The following is a 20717-nucleotide window of genomic DNA, read 5'->3' as shown; positions in this document are numbered from 1 at the left end:
TGATCCTAAGAAAGACTTTAACATAGTCATGCTGCATAATAATATACAGAGGGGAGTCAAGTTCCTACAGCCCACAGGCTACATTTTGTGATGCACTGATTCTGAGTGAGTCAAAGAAACACTCTGAACATTCTGAGTGAGTCAAAGAAACATTCTGAAACAGAAGAAAGTCTTACCTTCATGCTGTGCATGTGCCCCCAGCAGGTCCTTCCTGGAGGCCCTGCCCTGACTGCTTCCCTCTAGCAGCAGCATTGCCTCTTACAGCAGCATTGCTGGCAGCAGCATTTCTGTTGGCAGCAGCCCTTGCCACAGCCACAGCCCTTACCACAGCCACCACCACAGCCACAGGAGCCAGAGCAGCAGGTGCGGTGGCAGCAGACAACCATGGGGCTGCAGCAGCCTCCACAGCAGCCACAGCAGCAGGGGCAGCAGGCAGAGCAGCAGCCCACACGGCGGCAGGTACATGTGGTACAGCCACCACAGCCACCACAGCCACCGCAGCCACCACAGCCACCACAGCCACCGCAGCCACCACAGCCACCACAGCCACCGCAGCCACCACAGCCACCACAGCCACCACAGCCACCACAGCTGTTGCCTCTACAGCCACAGCAACCCATAGTGTCAGTACAGAGGGTTCAGGTGAGGAGAGGAGAGAGAACTCAGGAGAGGTGAGTGAAGTTTGATGCTTTCCTTCTCCAGGGCAGCCCTTATATACTCTCTTGGAGGGACTTGGCCCAGGACACAAGATTCATCCTTGTTGTTGTTTATCCTCGTTTCCATGGCAGAACCTTGCTTTGGGTTGTTTCCTTCCTTACCAAATACCTTTGACCTCATTAAATATTTTATTTTAGCTTTTGCTAAATTTACCTCTTTTGAGTCACACTTGCAGTGAAAACAAGAAATGACAAATATTTAGTAACCCTTTAACTTTTTAGAGAGCTGCCTAGCAAGTGAAAATTCAACTTAGATGTAGAAGCCTAAATTGGGAGAGGGTTCCAAATTATCCAGTCTTCATTGTCAGGCAGTGGCCTCTCTGGCCCTTTGAGATTGAATGCTGGAAGGGACCTTTAGTCTAACCCCTTCATTGACAAATGAGTAAACTGAGGTCCTGAGAGGTCATAGGAACCCACCTGAGTCCATTAGGGCAGTGAAGGTCAAAAGCAGGAGCTGAAGCTGAATCCTCTAACTCTAGTCATTACTCTTTCCATTACACCACACTGCCTTCTGGGCCTAGGTGATCTCGGGAGCATTTTCCAGGTCTGAAATATTATGCTCTCATAAACTTCCTTTATATTTTAGTAGAAATAATGAAATGTAAACATTCTGAAAGTAAAAGTTGTCTTCCATTCCAGACCACACATCTCCCCCCAAGACCCCATGTCTATTATAATACATCTGGCCTTGGGAAATAAAGAGCCTAAAGTCTCTTGGATACTCTACTGTTCCAGTTTAGATTAATTTTTTTATTTTTTAGAAGAAACATATGGGTCATATGGGTCAATCTCCTTATTTTTTATTTATTTTTTTTTGCAGGGCAATGGGGGTTAAGTGACTTGCCCAGGGTCACACAGCTAGTAAACGTCAAGTGTTTGAGGTCAGATTTGAACTCAGGTACTCCTGAATCCAGGGTCGGTGCTTTATCCACTGCGCAACCTAGCCGCCCTCTCCAGTCTAGATTTACAAGAAGGAAAGACTAACATTGCAAATCTTGGGACAAGAGCTAGCAAAAATAACAACAACAACAATAAGTAATTCCAGGAAGCCTGGGACTATCAGATGACATCCTGGTTCTAGGATGTCTCTGCAACACAAGCTATCTAAAATCTAAGCGAGTTTCCTGAATATGCTTGGACCTGGTCAGAGGTGATCAAGATAGTAGTGTAGGAGGAAGAAAGAAATGCACTATGACCTTGGGGAAATCCACTCCAACTATGGCCTCCAGTTATCATCATGTTCTGTTCTTCCTCTTAGAACATCCTCTTTAAGACTACTCCCTACAAAAAGCCTTTCCGGATCTCCTCAGTTGCTTGTGCTTTCTCCTTCCTCAAATAATCAGAGGTCTAGTTATGTGTTTATATCTTATATCCTCCAGAGAAGAATGTAAATTCTTGGAGGAAAGGGGGCAGTTCATGTTTTATCTTTGTGTCCTGCTGCCCCCCCCCCGCCCCCCAACCGGTGCCTTGCATACAATAGGCACTTAAAAAATGCTGGTCCTGTTTGAAAGACTTCAAGAACTCTAATTAATGAGATGATCACCCAAGATTCCAGAGGATTGTTGGTGAAGCATGCTACTCATCTCTCCTGACTGACAGGTGATGGACTCAAGGAGTAGAATGGAAATACACATGATTAGACCTCGCAAATGTATGTATTTGTTTGTCTATGTTTGGTACAAGGATTGTTTGTTTGTTTTTTATCTGAAGGGAAGGATAGCTACAGATTGTATCGCTGAAGAAAAGAAAGAATCATTGAAACTTTCTTTAATGCACAAAAGAAAACAGGACAGCTTTGAAAACAACATGCTGCATTTATTATAGAAATCCTTTTTTGAAGAAAGCAAGCTGCATATAATAGAGATTTGAGGTTTTTCATAAAATGCTTTTTATTCTTCTTTGTATGAGAATATTTATTTTGTGTGTTAAGTTCAAAATTTTTAAAAATGTAAACAAATAAGGAAATAAGTTCTCTTGGAAGGGGCAGATTTATTTAGTGGAAAAATAGGAAAGATTCTTCCAAACTGGGTTTAAATACATCAGACTTTAAGATAAGTTTCTCACGTCTTTAGAAAAAAGAGAAATTCCCAATTCCCTTTAGGATGGATACACTATTAAGAGAAAAAGGCTAAAAAAAAAATTTAAAAAGAGAGAGAAAAAGGCTGATATTATTTCTTAAAAATAGGCAGTCATGCTCACAGAATATAGTATAGGGCAAGTTATTAACAATTAACTTTTTAGAGCATCTGAAAATATTATGCTGGTTCAGGAAAAAAAAATGTTGTATTTGGTCTACCTAAGATCATACAATTATCATGGGCACCCCCTACTGCTACACATGTCCATCTCAAAAACACTCACATTATGTTTTATGTTTCTATCAGATGACAATTCTGCTTCTTCATTCTTATGTAACACTTAATAGTCTCCTGACTGATAAACATATCTTTCACATGACATCACACCTTATGGGATTCCCAACAGAGGTAATTGTTAGAGTGGTGGCTTCTATATACTAGCTCTGGTTCCCTTTTAAAAGTAAACAATGGAGGCAGCTAGGTGGCCAGTGGATAGAGCACCAGCCCTGGAGGCAGGAGGACTTGAGTTCAAGTCTGGCCTCAGACACTTAACACTTACTAGCTGTGTGACCCTGGGCAAGTCACTTAATCCCAATTGCCTCACCAAAAAAAAAAAAAGTAAACAATGGTTAGTTGATGGTATCCTGCTTTTTACATACTATTCAGTAGGAAATATGACTGTATAGGAATCTACCATATCTTTTCTCATCTCTCTAATATATTTTTCTTCCATTATATACTAAGATTCTAAGTCAGGGGCAGCTAGGTGGTGCATTGGATAGAACATTGGAGTCTGGAGGACCTGAGTTAAAATCTGACTTCAGACACTTGACACTTATTAGCTGTGTGATCCTGGGCAAGTTAACCCCCGATTGATTACCTTGAGAAAAAAAAATTCAAAGTAGCCAAAAGTCTGTTTTCAGAATTTGACATCTTACCGCAGAGGATTGAGAAGTGAATTTAGAAAGGAAGTATCAAATGGCCACCAAGAGCTTTTTTACTGCACAAAGACTCATATAAAAGAGAGAAGAACAGGGGGAGGAGGTGAAAACCAAGGGAAGAACATGGATGTATGTTCCAGAAGGAAAGGAAGGTTAAAGACCCCCAAAAGGGAATGGAGAACCATTCAATTTGTCTTCACCCACTGGAAACCCCAAGAATTTAATAATAGACAAGCTACTGATTCTATCTATGGAATCCCTAAGCAGACAATATGGAAGTACTTAATCAACTTTTCTAGCTCTTGGCCTACAGTGAATTTTTCCATTGTTTCTAATCCAGTTTCTAATCTACTTCTATTTAGAAATGTTCAAATACTTATAATTATCATTCCCTTTGTTATAAAGACTCCCTCTATCATTTAATCTTTTTTTTCTCAGTATTTCACTGCAGTCTTAGATTTAAAACAACAACAACATTGTAAAGGCTACAGAAATTCCATCCTGCCTCTCTCAGTAATTTTAGCTGACTTACCAAGGTTTCAATTACCAGAGATCCCTCTTCATACTCATACCTTCACCCCAGTGTTTTTCCTTTTTCTTCCCCTTCTTATGCCAGGTAGTATAGTAGTTGAAGAACTGGACTTGCAATCAGGAAAACCTGTTTCAAATCTTCCCCTCAGATCCTTAGTAGCTTTGTGATCCTAGGCAAGTCACTTAACTTCTCAACCTCTGTTTGCCTCATCTGTGAAATGGGGATAATAATAGAACCTACCTCACTGAGTTGTATAGATAAAATGAGATTAAGGCTTGCTTTACAAGCCTTAAAGTGCTATGTAAATACTAGCTATTATTATTACAATTATTTTTAATGATATCATCATTATTCCCATGACAGTGAATAGTCTTTAAATATGAATAGATAATGGGGCAGCTAGGTGGCACAGTGGATAATGCACCAGCCCTGGATTCAGGAGGACCTGAGTTCAAATTTGGCCTCAGACACTTGACGCTTACTAGCTATGTGACCCTGGGCAAGTTACTTAGCCCCAATTGTCCCACCAAAAAAAAATATATATATATATACATATATATATATAAATAGATAAGTCTTAGATGAAGAAATTATGTTTTATATGTGAGATAATTTGACTAAAGAATTCTTGTCACACCTCTTCCTATTTCATGACCCCCAATAACCAATGATATTGAGCAAGAATCTCCAATTGTTTGATCTTGATTGGTTGGTCAGTAGATCTTCAGGCCTGAACTAGTCACACAAATTTCTAACTTCACAGTAGAGATCACTATTTGGGTATTGTGGCAGGTGAAACATGAAATGACTGAGGAAAACAAGGTTTGAACTTCCAAGCATATCAATTTATTTAGCAATGCAGGCCAAGTGCCTAACAAAACAGGACAAGATGTCTTCAACTTAGGTCTGGAGCCCAAATTGGGGGGGGGGGGGGCGGAGAAGGAGACAGCCTTTTATACATTAAAAACAATTAATCAGATCAAGCCAATTAGTTAAAAGGAAACAATACAACATTTGGTAATCTGATTTCTAAATGGAGAAAAGATTGGGGACTTTACAAGTTGGGAAGGGGAGAGTGAATAAGTGCAATTCCCTGCAATCAGAAAAAGAGGTGTGCCATTCCCCACAAGTATCTGTAAACAATCAAAGGAACAATAACTTATTGATCAGTACAGGACTGATTTTCCTATAAGACAGATGAGTTGCTTGAGATATACAATTGTGGGGGGCAGCTAGGTGGTGCAGTGGATAGAGCACCAGCCCTGGAGTCAGGAGGACCTGAGTTCAAATCTGGCCTCAGACACTTAACACTTACTAGCTGTGTGACCCTGGGCAAGTCACTTAACCCCAATTGCCTCCTCACCCCCCCCCAAAAAAAAAGAGAGAGAGAGAGAGAGATACAATTGTGTGAAAACTCCTAGCATCAACCTTTGGATCTGACTGGGTTTCTGGTGAACATAACATAGGTCTTTGGTTAAGTGTCTCTAAGCAGCAGGTAGAGGAGGTCCAGCTTCCCAGCCATGCAGGGATAGGTTCAAACAATATAATAATGTTTTCTCCTGATGTCTAGGAGGAATTCCTTTGTATCTCTTTAAAATGTTACATAGGTATTCTTTGTCAGGCATAAGGTACTATATAAATGTTATCTATTACTGTTGTTGCAAGAATCAACCTCATGAGTTTATTGTAAAGATGTCTCTCTTTAAAGTACTATATAAATGTAGTTTACTATTTAAAAAATGATGAGCAGGATGCTATCAGAAAAACCCAGAAAGACCTACATGAGCTGATGCAATGTAAAATGTACTGTATACAAAATAACAGCAATATTGTGAGATGATCTGCTGTGAATGACTTGCTTATTTTCAGCAATGCAGTGATCCAAGAGAACTCTGAAGGTGCTATGAAAAATGCAGTCCATCTATAGAGAGAGAACTGATGGTTTCTGAATACAGATTGAAGCATAATTTTTTTGTTAGTTCCTTTATCTGAAGTTTTTTTTTTTTGGTCTGTTTTCTTTCACAACCTGGCTAATGTTGAAAAGTTTTGTATGACTGCTCATATGTAGCTTACATTGAATTGCTTCAGTTCTTGGGGGATGGGGGGAGTGGGAAGGAGGGAGGAAGAGAATTTGGAACACAAAGTTTAAAAAAAATGTCAAAATTTGTATTTACATGTAATTTGGGAAAAGAAAACTTAATGGCAATTTTTTTAAAAAAGATGCTACATATGAAAAAATGCTCTAAATCACTATTGATTCAAGAAATGCAAATTAAAACAACTCTGAGGTACCACCTGATACCTATAAGATTGGCTAATATGACACAAAAAAAGGAAAATAATAAATGTTAGAGAAGCTGTGGAAAAATTGGAACACTAATGCATTATTGGTGGAGCTGTGAACTGATCCAACCATTCTGGAGAGCCAATTTGGAACTATATCCAAAGGCTTATAAAGCTGTGCATACCCTTTGACCCAGCAATACCAATATTAGGTCTTTTCCCCAAAGAGATCATAAAAAAAGGGAAAAGGACCCACATGTACAAAAATATTATTAGCTGCTCTTTTTGTGGTGGCAAGGAATTGGAAATTGAGCGGCTGACCATCAATTGGGGAATGGCTGAACAAGTTGTGGTATATGAATGTAATGGAATACTATTGTCCTGTAGGAAATGATGAGCAGGAAGTGTTCAGAAAAAACTGGAAGGACTTACATGAACTGATGCTGAGTGAGATGAGCAGAACCAGGAGAACATTGTACACAGTACCAACAACATTGTGTGTTGATCAACTGTGATAGACTTGATTTTTCTCCGCAATACAATGGCCCAAGATAGTTCCAAAGGACTTGTGATGGAAAATGCTCTCCAAATCCAGAGAAAAGGAACTGTAGAATCTGGATGCAAATTGAACCATGCTATTTCTATTTTTTTTTCTTTTTTGAGGTTTTTCTTTTTTGCTCTGATTCTTCTTTCACAGCATGACTGATGCAGAAATGTGTTTAATGTGATTGTACATATATAACCTATATTAGATTGCTTGCTATCTTGGGGAGATGAAAGGGAGGGGAGGAAGAGAGAAAAATTTGAAACAATAAATCTTATAAAAACAAATGTTGAAAACTATCTCTACATGTAACTGGAAAATAATAAAATACTTTTATGAAAAAAAATGCTACAGGGGCAGCTACATGGCACAGTAGATAAGGCACTGGCCCTGGATTTAGGAGAACCTGAGTTCAAATCTGGCCTCAGACACTTGACACTTACTAGCTGTGTAACCCTGGGCAAGTCACTTAACCCCTATTGCCCTGCAAAAAAAAAAAAAAAAGAGTTGAGAAAAATGCTACATAGGTGTATTTTTTCACATTATTTATTTTATTTTTAATTTATAGAATAAAACAATCATTTCTATAACATAATAAAAAGATGACTGCATATGAAACTACAAATCTATTATGTACAACTTGCTATTCCCTTTTAATATATAATAAAGCTATCATGTACATTTCTTTTTTCTTTTTTTCCTTCGCTCCACCTTACCCTAGAGATGGCTACCATTAGACACACACATGTGTATGTGTATATGTATGTATAGTATATGTGTATGTATGAGTGTTTACAAATATATCTACCTAGGCATTGTTTTATATAAACATGTATGTGTGTGCATATATGCATATACATATATGTAAATTATTCTATACATGCTTCTCTTTATCAGCTCATTCTCTGGATGCAGATAGCATCTTTCTTCACATGTTCTTTATGGTTAATTTGGATATTTATAATAGTCAAAATGACTTATTCTCTCAAAATCATTCTTAAACTAATATTGCTGTGACTATACAATGTTCTCTTGGTCCTGCTCATTTCACTCTTCATTATTTCATGCAAGTCTTTCCATATTTTTCTAAAATCATTGAGCTCACCCATTTTTATGTTTTGGTTTTTTTTACTGTGACTTCACTGCTGTATGGAACTGTCAATGAAGAAATTCTCTCTACCCATGCAGATGGGAATATGTTCTGTAACTTCTAGTTATAGAGAACGGGGCCCTGAGAAGTTGTGTGATTTTCCCAGAGTCATACAGCTAGTATTTGTCGGAGGAAGGATGTGAAACCAGAGCTTCCTGATTCTGAGGCCTCCTCTTTCTTCTCCAATGCCTTAAGTGGGAATGTACTTTCCCTTCCCAAATTTCTCCTAGTACTTTGAATTCCTCTTTTTTGCTTATATTTTCATTAGTGTTATGGTTATTTTCTGTACTTAGACTATAATTCTGTTATATTAAGTGTTAGTTTTTTTTTTAATAGCTGACAAGGAAACCCAAGTGCCATGTTTTGTTTTCATTTGTTTGTTTGGTTTGGTTTGGCTTTTTTTTTTTTTGGTTGGGCAATGAGGGTTAATGACTTTCCCAAGGTCACATAGCTAGTGTAACGATTGGAATAACACCACCTGCTGGATACTTACTGTAGAAGAGTTCTGCCCATGAAGCGAAGGTCTTTGAGGGCAAGACCAGGCATCAGGAAGTGACGCGGACGAGTGGGAGGAGGAAGGAAGAGACTGGCGCTCGGGCTCAGTCTCTTTCCTGAGGACGCTGGCGGAGAAGGGAGCTAGAAATGTGCTCTCCCTTTAATAGATAGGAATCTAGGCCTTTCTCTCTCTCTTTACCAAACTCTTATTCTCCTTAATAAATGCTTAAAAGTCTAACTCTTGCTAAAGCTTATAATTTATTGGCGACCACTCATTAGATATTTTAGACAGACTAGCTAGAATTTTAGCCCTTAACACTAGTAAGTGTCAAGTGTCTGAAGTCAGATTTGAACTCAGGTCCTCCTGACTCCAGAGCCGGTGCTCTATCCACTGCACCACCTAGCTGGCCCCGTAAGTACCATGTTTTAATTGGAAAAGGCTTTCAGGATTAAAAAACAGCTTAGTTACAAATAAACTTTTAAAACAGATCCCTGGTGAAAGTTCATCATAGATATTAGTGATGTGAATTATGTTTACACAAGTTTGCCTAAATTTAAATCATTGTTTTAATTCTATGCAATTAAAAAATCACCAGCATCTAATTCATTTAGAAAATTTGTGAATTTAAAAATTCACAGAACCATAACAGAAATCAAGATTCAAAGTGCAACTCTAATATATGCTACTGCTCAATGGCTTTACCTAATAGCATTAATAACATTCTTTGAAGTCCATCTGTGATATTTACATTATTAGGTTATGGTTTCCCAGTTGGTATCCCTGAAACGATTTCCCTGGATTTGCCAGGCAGAAGAGTACTTCTCTTGAGAACCATCTTAAAGTATTCCAATCTATTATCTTGTAGAAGAGGGTTTAGTTTTGGAGTCTCTCAGAACCCTCAATCTGTTTATATCATGCCATCTATTCAAGTTGGTTAGAGATAGTGGGCCTCTAATCTCTTGGATCTAATCTCTCTCTCTCTTTTTTTTTTTTTTTTTGGGTTTTTGGTTTTTTGTGGGGCAATGGGGGTTAAGTGACTTGCCCAGGGTCACACAGCTAGTCAGTGTCAAGTGTCTGAGGCCGGATTTGAACTCAGGTCCTCCTGACTCCAGGACCGGTGCTCTATCTACTGCGCCACCTAGCTGCCCCTAGACTTTTCCCTTTTAAGAGAGATTAGAGGGGCAGCTAGGTGGCGCAGTGGATAAAGCACCGGCCCTGGAATCAGGAGGACCTGAGTTCAAATCCGGCCTCAGACACTTGACACTGACTAGCTGTGTGACCCTGGGCAAGTCACTTAACCCCAATTGCCTCACTAAAAAAAAAAAAAAAAAAGGGAAAAGTCTAAAACTAAGAAGAACCCTTTCTCTTTGCTTCAATTTAATCTATTAGAAATTCCTAACAAGAATTCTCCAAGTCCCTTTCAGCTCCATGCAAACAATCCATCTCTTATGCCTGTGGTTGCATAAACACAATCTTGCTGTTTGTTGAAGCTCTGAAAGGTAAAGATTAAATTTATTTGCTGAGCTCAGGGACTTACTTGGTCAACTGAAGCCAGAGCGTTAAATCAAAAGGTTAATAGCACCAGCTCATGCACAGATGCATTGGGGAGTTACCAATGGAATATGTGATTTAAGGCTTCCCTCTTCCCCCAAATAACCCTTTTACTCACTTGTGGTCAATGCCTGAAATTCAACCTTTAGAGATTTAATTTTATTCTGTTAAGGGAGCAACCAACTGGGAGCATGTTCTGAAGCAGAAGTCATGGAAGGAGGTTGAAGGTAGTTGGCTCTTGTGGTAGAAAGGGAGCCATATAAACAAATGTAGAACAGAAACTGAACCTATGAGATCACCAGAGACAAATTTTACACACTCCCCGATTTTGTTTTCTTGGTGATAATCAAAGCAAAATGATAAAGAGACCCTGAGCATTCATCAACTTATCATAAATTTAAATAAGATGTTCAAGAATAGAATATTAGAAAAAATTCATTTGAAAAAATAAAAAAAGCGAGAATATCAAGGAAAAAATTTTAAATTTCAAATGAAATAAGGAAAAAAGTAGGAGTTAAGGGGGCCTCCCACTCCTAATATCAAACTATGTCATAATCAGTATTAATTAAAATTTAGTTGGTTCATTTTTTTAAAAATAGAAAAGTAGATCAATGGTACTGACTAAATAAGCATCACTAAGAAGTGACTGAATAGAATAGCTTGGTGTCTGAAAAAGCTAAGAATACAAACTCCTGGGGGAAGAAGTTGGAGAAGACTTGCTGGGGAGACTGAAAGACAATTTGACAGAAATTTGGCTGGATAATATCTTAACATTATACGCCCAAATAAAATTCTATATTGGTATATAACCTTAAAATAAAAGTTCACATCACTTAAAAAACCCTAGAGAATAGAAAGAGTTACCTGTGACTTCAGGGATCAAAATATATGAGCATGTCACAATAGGAAGAAAAAAAAGCTAAGAGTAATTTTTTAGGTTTCTAAGTTTTGGTTCAGGTTTTAGGCTATTAAAAATTGCAACGTTTCATTACAAATCTTTTAACATCCCATTCAAAGAATTGTTTGAGAATTTATGTGGGCCTCTGTCTGCCCATATAGACATCACTAAGATTGGTCACTCTCTTCTGAACTGATAAGGGTTAGACACATATCCTGTGCTTTTAATCCTATTCATCCATACTATTTCTTTACTGTATCTCAGTCGCACATATACGAATGGTCACATACCTGATCTGATTATTCTTTTTTGTTTTTTGTTTTTGATGAGGCAATTGGGGTTAAGTGACTTGCCCAGGGTCACACAGCTAGTAAATGTCAAGTGTCTGAGGTTGGATTTCATCTCAGGTCCTCTTGAATTCAGGGCCAGTGCTCTATCCACTGCACCACCTAGCTGCCCCATCTGATTACTCTTTATCCACAAGTGTACTTCCTTAATTAGAAACTGACATATCTGACTGGGACTTTCTACCATTCCACCTCATCTCCCCTAAACCTATTCTTCATCCTGATCTAGATCTCCTATCCCTCCATCTGTCAGTATTCTCAGGTCAATAGCCCTGCTCTGACTTTCCTTTCTAATCCCTTTTTAAATAGTTTTTTTATTAATTAAAGTTTTCTTTTTATTATGAATATGATGAACATCCTCATGAACATTTCCATATACAAAAGAAAAGAACAGAAAAAAGGATTGCCTATTGATATTTTTACATCACCTATGTTTCCCTCCTCCCCCTCTCTCTTTGCTTCTCCTCCTTCTTGCTAGGTGATACAGTGGATAGAGCAACTGGCCCTGAAGTTGGGAGGAACTGAGTTCAAATGTGACGTCAGACACTTACTAGCTGTATGACCCTGGGCAAGTCACTTAATTAACCTCAATTGCCTTAAACATCTGAGGCCATGATATATATCTTGCCACTGGACCCAAAGGTCTCTAGAGGAGAGAGTGAAGATAGTGAACTTGCATAGCCCTCCCTCCCTTAAATTCAATTCAGTGAAAGTCATGACATCAGTGTGATGTCAGGAACAAAGGACAAACAGCAACAGTACACTCCTATCATACCCTCTAATTGTGGTTACACGCCCAAGGTTCTTTAGATCTTTTTCACTCTCCACACTATGTTGATAACCTTATCAGCTCCCATTGGTTGAAGATCTTCTCTATGTCAATAATTCACAGATCTATATATCAAGTCAGTATTTCCTTGGAATTTCAGTTCCTCATTTCAAACTGTATGTCCCAGAGACATCTCAAATTCAACATGTCCAGAACTGAACTTATCATTCCCTCCCCAGTACCCTCCCCATAAATCTTTTCTCTTCCAAACTATATCTGTCAAAAGAACCATCAGCCTCATCTCCCAGGTTCATGACCTCAACATTTTCCTTGACTCTGCAATCTACTTCACAATGCATATCCGATCAGTCGCCACATATTGCTGTCTCTAGCTCTATATTTCTTCAAAGAAACCCCTTCTCTATATTCACAAAGCTATCACTTTAATTCAAGCCCTCATTATCTCTCTGGACTCCAATTTGTTGTTCCTGCCACAAGTCTCTCCCCACTCTGGGCCATTCTACATATTTCTGCTAAGAGATTTTCCTTAAGCACAGATCTGACCATCTCACTTCCCCTATTCAATCAACTCTAGCAATTATTGTTTTCCTCGAGAATTTATATATATATATATATATATATATATATATATATATAATGTGTGTGTATTTAAATATTATATTAATATAAGACACCATATTTGCATCAAATAATATGTTATAAATAATTATATGTCTAGATTCCTCTGTTTGGATTTCGAAGTCCTTATAACCTCCTGAATGACCTATTTTTCTGGCCTCATTGGATGTTACTTTCCCTTCACACTCTACCCTACCTTCCTTTCACTCTGTTCCTCATACGGGGCACTCACCTATCTTCTCCATGCTTTTGTATCAGACATCCCACATACCTGGAAGGCATTCCCTTATCACCTCCACTTCTTAGCATCTCTTTCTTCTTAAGACTTAAAGATCACCTTCTACATCAGTTGTGTCAAACTCAAATAGAAACCAGGCTACTAAGTGACACATAAAGATCCTGGAGATGGGGCAGCTGGATGGTGCAGTGGATAAAGCACTGGCCCTGGATTCAAGAGGACCTGAATTTGAATTCGGCCTCATACACTTGACACTAGCTGTGTGACCTTGGGCAAGTCACTTAACCCTCATTTCCCCACCCCACCCCCCAAAATCCTGGAGATGTATATTCACGTGAAAACCACATACTAATGCTATCTATGATCTACTGTATTTTTATTTATTTCATTAAGCAGTATCCAATTATATTTTAATTTGGTTCTTGCCACACTCATGAGTGTTAGAGGCCACAATGAGTCCCTCTGGTAGAATGTTTGACACCTTTGTTCTACATGAAAACTTTCTTGATCCTCCACCTACTAGTGCTCTTCCTCATAAACTGTCTTGTATCTAACTGCTTTGTACTTATTCTTTCTATATTTATTCTGTATGTACTTATATATGTCCTTGTTGTCCCCCTCATTAGGATGTAAGCTTTTTGTGAGTAGCCTTGCTTCGTTTTTTGTCTTTGCATCTCCAGAACTAGTACATGATAGACAAGAAATGCTCACTGAGTCAAGCTCAAGTAGAAGTTGAGGGCAGCTAGGTGGAGTAGGGGCTAGAGTGACAACTTTGGAGTCAGGAAGATGTGAGTTCAAATGTAGCCTCAGACACTTACTTACCTGTGTGACCCTGGGCAAGTCACTTAACCCTATTTGCATGGGCTCCTCATCTATAAAATGATTTGGAGAAAAAGAAAACAGAAAACCATTCCAGTATCTTTGCCAAGAAAACCCCAAATGGGGTCATAGAAAATTGGATGTGACTGAAGCAACTCCACAAGTCAACTTCCACCCCCATCATAGAGATCATTTAAGTTTAAATGATGAGTGTAACTGTAATTGTTTCATTCTGTGAAACAGACTTGGCATCATAGCTGACACATAGTAGATGCTTAATAAAAACTTGTTGAGTCGAATTGCATTTGTAACATTAAATTCATTACATTACTGGCCTGTTGAGAAAGATCCTGCCAAACACGCTACAGCCACAAGATGGCGATCTTTTCCGAAATGTAATGCCACGTTATCTAGTAAAAGAAAGACTGATTTTTCTACAAATTGGGGATTTGAGGATTCTTTGGTTTAGTCCCCAGGTCTGAGGGAATAAATGGTGTGGATGAGGGCAGCAGAATTACCTCAGTACCTACACGAAGGTATGAGAACTTAGAAAAACATAAATGAACTCGAGGACCTTAAGAGGATAAGCTATTGAGGTGGAAAGAGGACCAGTCTTTGGGCTCAGGAGACTTGACCCTAATTCTGTGAACAAACCAAATCTTTCTGAACAGCAATTTCCTTATCTGCAAATGGAAGCATTGATCACATCATCATAGAAATCATGGAAGAGGTGGACAGGACCTCAGAGGTTATCTAATCCAAACCAACCCTGAAAATAAGAATGCCTCTACCACCTGCTGACAAACTGGCATCCGACCTTTCCTTAAAGAGCCTCAAGATGGGGCAGCTAGGTGGTACAGTGGATAGAGCAGTGGCCTTGGAGTCAGGAGGACCTGAATTCAAATCCTGCCTCAGACACTTGACACTTATTAGCTTTGTGACCCGGGGCAAGTCACTTAACCCTGATTGCCTACCCAACCTCCCAAAAAGAAAGAGCCTTTAGAGATGGGGCAACCTCCCCGGAGCTTCCACTTTGGACAGTTCTGTTTTTCCTTAAAGCAAGCCCAAATTTGTCTACAAACCCCACCCATTGGTCCTAATTCTGCCCTTTGAGGCCATCAGAACAAGCCTAATCCCCCTTCACAAGATAGCTGTTCAAATACTTGAAAGCAGCTCTCATGATCTCCCCTTCTCTTTTGTGAGCTAAATATCTCTTTTAACTGAGGAGTTCTGACCATGGGAACTGTGAACTTTATACATACAATGTATATGTACATGTCTATATTTGTACGCACATACAGATACGAATGTGTATACCTGTGGTATGTATACCATGTATATGCATGCATGTGTAATTATGTGTGTATATACATGTATACATGTGTACATTTGTGACTATGCATATACATAACTATGCTTCACTATATCTGGTTTCCTTTGTAATCTGATCTATCTTATTTGTGCATTTAAAAACATCCTTCTGAGAAGAGAGCCACAGGCTTCACCACACTGCCAGATGTGTACATGCCACAGAAAAGCTGAAGAACCCCTGCCGCTTCAACTAATCTTCTTATAACAAGGTCTTTCAGCAACCTGGTTGTCCTCATTTAGACGCTTTATTCACCCTTATCAATGTCCTTCCTAAAATGTGGTCCCCAGGGAGCTCTGATCCTTTAAGATTGATGCTCATTTATCTATCACAATCTCCAAGAACAGAAACAGTCCATATTAACAATACAAACAATTTCCCCAGGTTTACATAATACAATGGTTCTTACTGACCCAGGTGAAATGAATGTCCCCTTTAGTTTGTGAAAATTCCCTGCACCGTCCCTTCTAACTCTAAAAAGTCCATGAATAAAGTTAGTTCTTGATATTTGGGCTCTGGACAGTACTTTTTCTTTTTCTCTCTCTCTCTCTCTCTCTCTCTCTCTCTCTCTCTCTCTCTCTCTCTCTCTCTCTCTCTCTCTCTCTCTCTCTCTCTCCCCAGTGGCTCCATCTCTGCTACAAAGTAGGACAAGAGCTAAAATTGTCTCTCTGCTCTGAATCTCAGGGTTTTCCCCCAGTACTGAGCTCAGGAAAGGACAAACTGAAATTTTCTGAGTCAGATCTCTAATCACAGACAGATTATTTTTCAGAGAAGCTACATCAGAGTCTGAAATGTCTCAACAGTGTATACTCATTCCGATAAAAGGGACACGTTTGTATTCAGAACCTCTCCAACAAGAGGAGAGGGATCTTTTTTAGGGTTACCATCTGGTTCAGGTTATCCAAATGGTTCAGAAATTATGGATCCTCCCTGGGTGTTAGAACAACCTTTGCCTTATAATTAAGGACATTGATGGGGTAAAGAGGAATGGTTGGATTATGACGGTTAATACAGAAACGATCTCTGATTTGGTTTGCTTATCATTCCACTGATATATGAGTTAACACCATTAAATGAATTATACATCTCTGTTGTAGGCCCTATGAATTGAGACATATATCTTTATACTAGGACCTTGGGTCATAGTTTCCTATAATATTGTCCTTCCTGTTGTTGTTCAGTAGAGTACAACTCTTCATGACCATATGGACCATGTTCTTGGCAGTGGTTTGTCATTTCCTTCTTCAGCTCATTTTACAGATGAGCAAACTGAGGTAAACAGGGTGAAGTGACTTGCCCAGGGTCACACAGCTAGGCAGTGTTTGAGGCCAGATTTGAATTCAGGAAGTTGAACCTTCCTGACTGCTGGCCAGGCACTCTATGCACCATGGCTCCACCTAGCTTCCTCCAATTGTCCTCCTTACCACTGGCTCTTTTAAATTTAGAGATTTGGGGTTGTTGTTGTTTATCCTTCATTCTCAAAGATGACCATGACATCAAGGTAATATCATGACTTTCACTGAATTGGATTTAAGTGAGAGAAGGCTGTGCAAGGTCACCAACCTCATTCTCTCCTCCAAACCCACCTGGGTCCAGTGGCAAGGTATATATCAGGACAATTGGAGATGGCCCCAGATGTTTAAGACAATTGGGGTTAAGTGACTTGCCCAGGGTCACACAGTTAGTAAGTGTCTGAGGTGAGATTTGAACTCAGGTCCTCTTGACTCCAGGCCAGTGCTTTATCCACTTATCACCTACCTTCCCCCTAGAGATTTGAAGTCATGAAAAGTAGATTCAATAATTCTCCATGTAGAAAATATATCAAATCTTAGAATATATGAGCCCAGATAATTAAAGTCCTGTTTTATCTCTTGGTGCTAATTGCTATGCCAAGTGGAGTAACTTACTCCACAGTGGAATCCACAGGCACTGAGCATCTGTTGTGCCTGCCTGAAAACTGAAATTGTGGGACTTTGAGGCATGTGCAGTTTATTTCAAAGGACTGGAGAGGAAGGGCAAAACTAGCTTTTTAGCTGTGACATGATACAAGCTGGGGAGTGCCTTCATCCAATAACCAGACTGTCAGGATATGTTGGTCTCTCCATTCTGGAGTCAGCCACATGTCATCCAGCACGGCATTCCTCCTCCGTGTGCATTCATGCAGCGCCTATTCCATTGCTTCACACACAGATTTTCTTTAAAAAAAAAAAAAGAAAAAGAAAAAGAAAAAAAGACATTTCAAGGAAGCCCCCCGAGCACAGCAATGTTTTTTCATGTTAAGGCTTTGGAAGAAAAATGCAGGCAGGCCATGGCATATCAATAACAATTCATTTCTCCAGCAGTTTAAGGTTTGGAAAATATTTTTCTCACAACAAACCTCATGAACTGGATAGAACAAGCATCATTCCCATTTGACAGAAAGGAAACTGAGACTCAGAACTGCTGACTTACCCATAAACACTTAGCTTATAAATATCTGAGATGGTAGGTCAAATCATTGTTCCCAATTTCAAGTCCACTGCTGTGCCCACAAGCCCACACTTGCCTATGATTAAATTTTATCTCCCGCCACTACATTGAGAAAGTCCATAATGAAATACTGAATCTGAGCCTTTAAAATCCCACATTTCTTGGGGGCAGCTAGGTGGAGCAGTGGATAAAGCACCAGCCCTGGAGTCAGGAAGACATGACTTCAAATCTGACCTCAGACACTTGACACTTATTAGCTGTGTGACCCTGGGCAAGTCACTTAACCCTCATTGCCCCAACCCCCCCCCCCAAAAAAAACAACCCCACATTTCTAAACTCTTTGCAGTTGTTCAGTTGTTTTTTGTTTTTTGTTTTTTTTTTTTTGGCCATATCTGACTGTTCATGACCCCATCTGGGGTTTTCTTAGCAAAGATACTGGAATGGTTTGTCATTTAATTCTCCAGTTCATTTTACAGATGAGGAAACTGAGGCAAACAGGGTTAAGTGACTTGCCCAGAGTCACACAGCTAGTAAGTGCCTGAGGTCAGATTTAGATTGAGAAAGATGAGTGCTCCTGACTGCAGGAAGAATTTTAAAAGTTGTGATTAACTAAAAGGATATAAGAATTACATAAGAATTACATTATAAGAATTAACTAAAAGGATATAAGATGCAAAAAAGCCTGCTAAGATTTAGTGACCTGTGGTAACAATAAGAAAGGGGAAACTATTCTTCAAATTTATTGCATTTTGCTATGTCTCTCAATTTGGTGAACAAAGCAAATTTGATCAGACATACTTCTTCCCAGTCTGTCATCACAGTGACTGTTGCCAGGCTTTTTCATTCTATTCATCTAACATATTTTTCAATCTCTATCCTTCCTGTCAGGAAAAGTTCATTCCTCACTTTTGTTTCTAGGCCTCAGGAGAATTGAATCTGGCATTGGATTTTTTAAAAAGTGTTTTATTTTGCAAAAATAAAAGAAAATGAAAGTCTGGGGTCTTTCCTTGAATGTTAGATGAGAACATATTTTTAGACATGTTTTCTAAAGTTCAATGAACAACAAACTCTGCCTGGTTAAAACCCTGCTAGATTATAGACAAATAAGTAAACAAAAAAAAATGAGTAAATGAATAAATGAATAAATAAATGGGTGAATGAATAAATAAATAAGTGAATACATGAGTGAGTAGATGAATAAATAAATAAGTAAACAGACAGACAGATAGATAAATGAATGAATGAATAAATGGATGGTTGAGTGAATGAATAAATAAATGAGTAGATAAATAAGTGAATGAATGAATGAATATATATATATGTATACACATATATATAAATTGTAAAATGTGGCTCAGTTAGTAACTGTACTGGGAATACTTTAGATAGGAGTCTGTGGTTATAATTCAGAGGATCTGTGAACTTATTTTTAAAAAATGTTTTGATAGATACATTTTAATATTATTGGTTTCCTTTGTCATTCTATGTATTTTATTTTATGCCTTTAAAAACATTATTCTGAAATAGGGTTCCACAGGCTTCACCAGACTGCCAGAAGAATCCATGAGCCACCAAAATGTTATGAACCCCTGAGTTCAGAAGGGATAGATACCTAGGAACTATTTGGGTAGCAAATTCTCATTTTCTTGATGCCATGTTATTTTTATCAAAGTCATTCACACAAGAAAGCCAGATTCAAAGCTACCTGGTAAAATTGACCTCCTTCTCTGATCTTCTTAGGGGGTCTGAGCAAAGGAAGTGGGCTTCATTGCTAATTGATTGACCTTGGAGTGAGGGGGGGGATGTTAAGAAGCACCTTTCAAATTCTTCTTCTGCCTGTATTGAATGGGATCTCTCCTTATAATTACGCCCACAAACTGGCTTTGAGCTGCTCAATACAAGAACCTGGAGCTTGGCAAGACTTCTGCAAATCTCTCCCTTCCAAGTCTTAATGTAGCAACACCCCCACCGATTTTTTTGACAGCTCCTTGTAGTTCAATTATTTGTCAGATTGAAATGCTTTATTTACACATTGACATGGATTTTTAGTAACCACCAAGCCGCCAAATGTGTCATTTACTAGCGAAATGCCTCCTGTTCAGAAACACATCAAGCTGTGCCTAAGTCTAGAGATCCAGGGGGGAAATTAAGTATAGGGTTCTTTTGTTTGTATATATTCAAGGATCCATGGGGAGCTCTGGCTTTCTAGAATTCTCTGGGAACATGTTCTTCTTCCTCATGGATTTTGTATATATTTATATATACACATGGATTTCATATATATACACACATATAAATTTTATTATGTAAAATATCACTATATTTACAATTTATATTTAAATATATGTTTATATATGTATATATATGTATAGGGACTTTTAAAATCTGGACACATTATTTCATTGGCGTTGGGGAAATGTACTCTAGCAATACTGATTTGGCACCTATTCAATCATATCAATAAACAAGCATTTATTAATTACCTACTGTGTGCCAACCACTGAGCTAGACTCATACAGCTTATAATCTAGTGGAGGGCGATAAAATATGAACACAAAATCACTATAAAACAAATTAAAATATACCAGAAGGGTTCCTTCAGGTATACCCACACATCCTAGCTTAAATTCATTTGATGTGCTACCAAGATCTCACCTATTATGTCCAGCCAGTGAAAAAAAAGGTCTAGCTACCTTAGAGACACAAAAGCATCAGTAACATATAAGCATCTTTCTCGATATAGGATGATAGAACTAAAACTGGTAGCAGCCTCAGAAGCCATGTAGTCCAACTAGCTCATTTCACAAATGAGGAAACTGAGCCCCAGGGAGGTTAAATAACTTGCTCAAAGTTACACATAGGCAAGGGTATGCTGATA

The 20717-nt window shown here is 38.7% G+C and overlaps 1 protein-coding gene across 1 annotated transcript; it reads right to left on the bottom strand.

Moving 5' to 3' along the window:
* Positions 1–239: 239 nt before the first annotated feature.
* On the bottom strand, positions 240–620 carry LOC122746546 (small cysteine and glycine repeat-containing protein 9-like). Its single transcript, XM_043992239.1, has one exon. It carries the CDS (start codon positions 618–620, stop codon positions 240–242), a length of 381 nt encoding a protein of 126 aa, XP_043848174.1.
* Positions 621–20717: the final 20097 nt, after the last annotated feature.

Source organism: Dromiciops gliroides, chromosome 3 (genome assembly GCF_019393635.1).
Source record: "Dromiciops gliroides isolate mDroGli1 chromosome 3, mDroGli1.pri, whole genome shotgun sequence".
Lineage (NCBI taxonomy): Eukaryota > Metazoa > Chordata > Mammalia > Microbiotheria > Microbiotheriidae > Dromiciops > Dromiciops gliroides.
The sequence above is the reverse complement of the archived record's forward strand: the minus strand, read 5'-3'. Positions and strand labels throughout refer to the sequence as shown.

What these genes read in the sequence shown, in the direction of transcription:
- LOC122746546 (XM_043992239.1), bottom strand. Translation starts at nt 620, where the DNA reads ATGGGTTGCTGTGGCTGTAGAGGCAACAGCTGTGGTGGCTGTGGTGGC.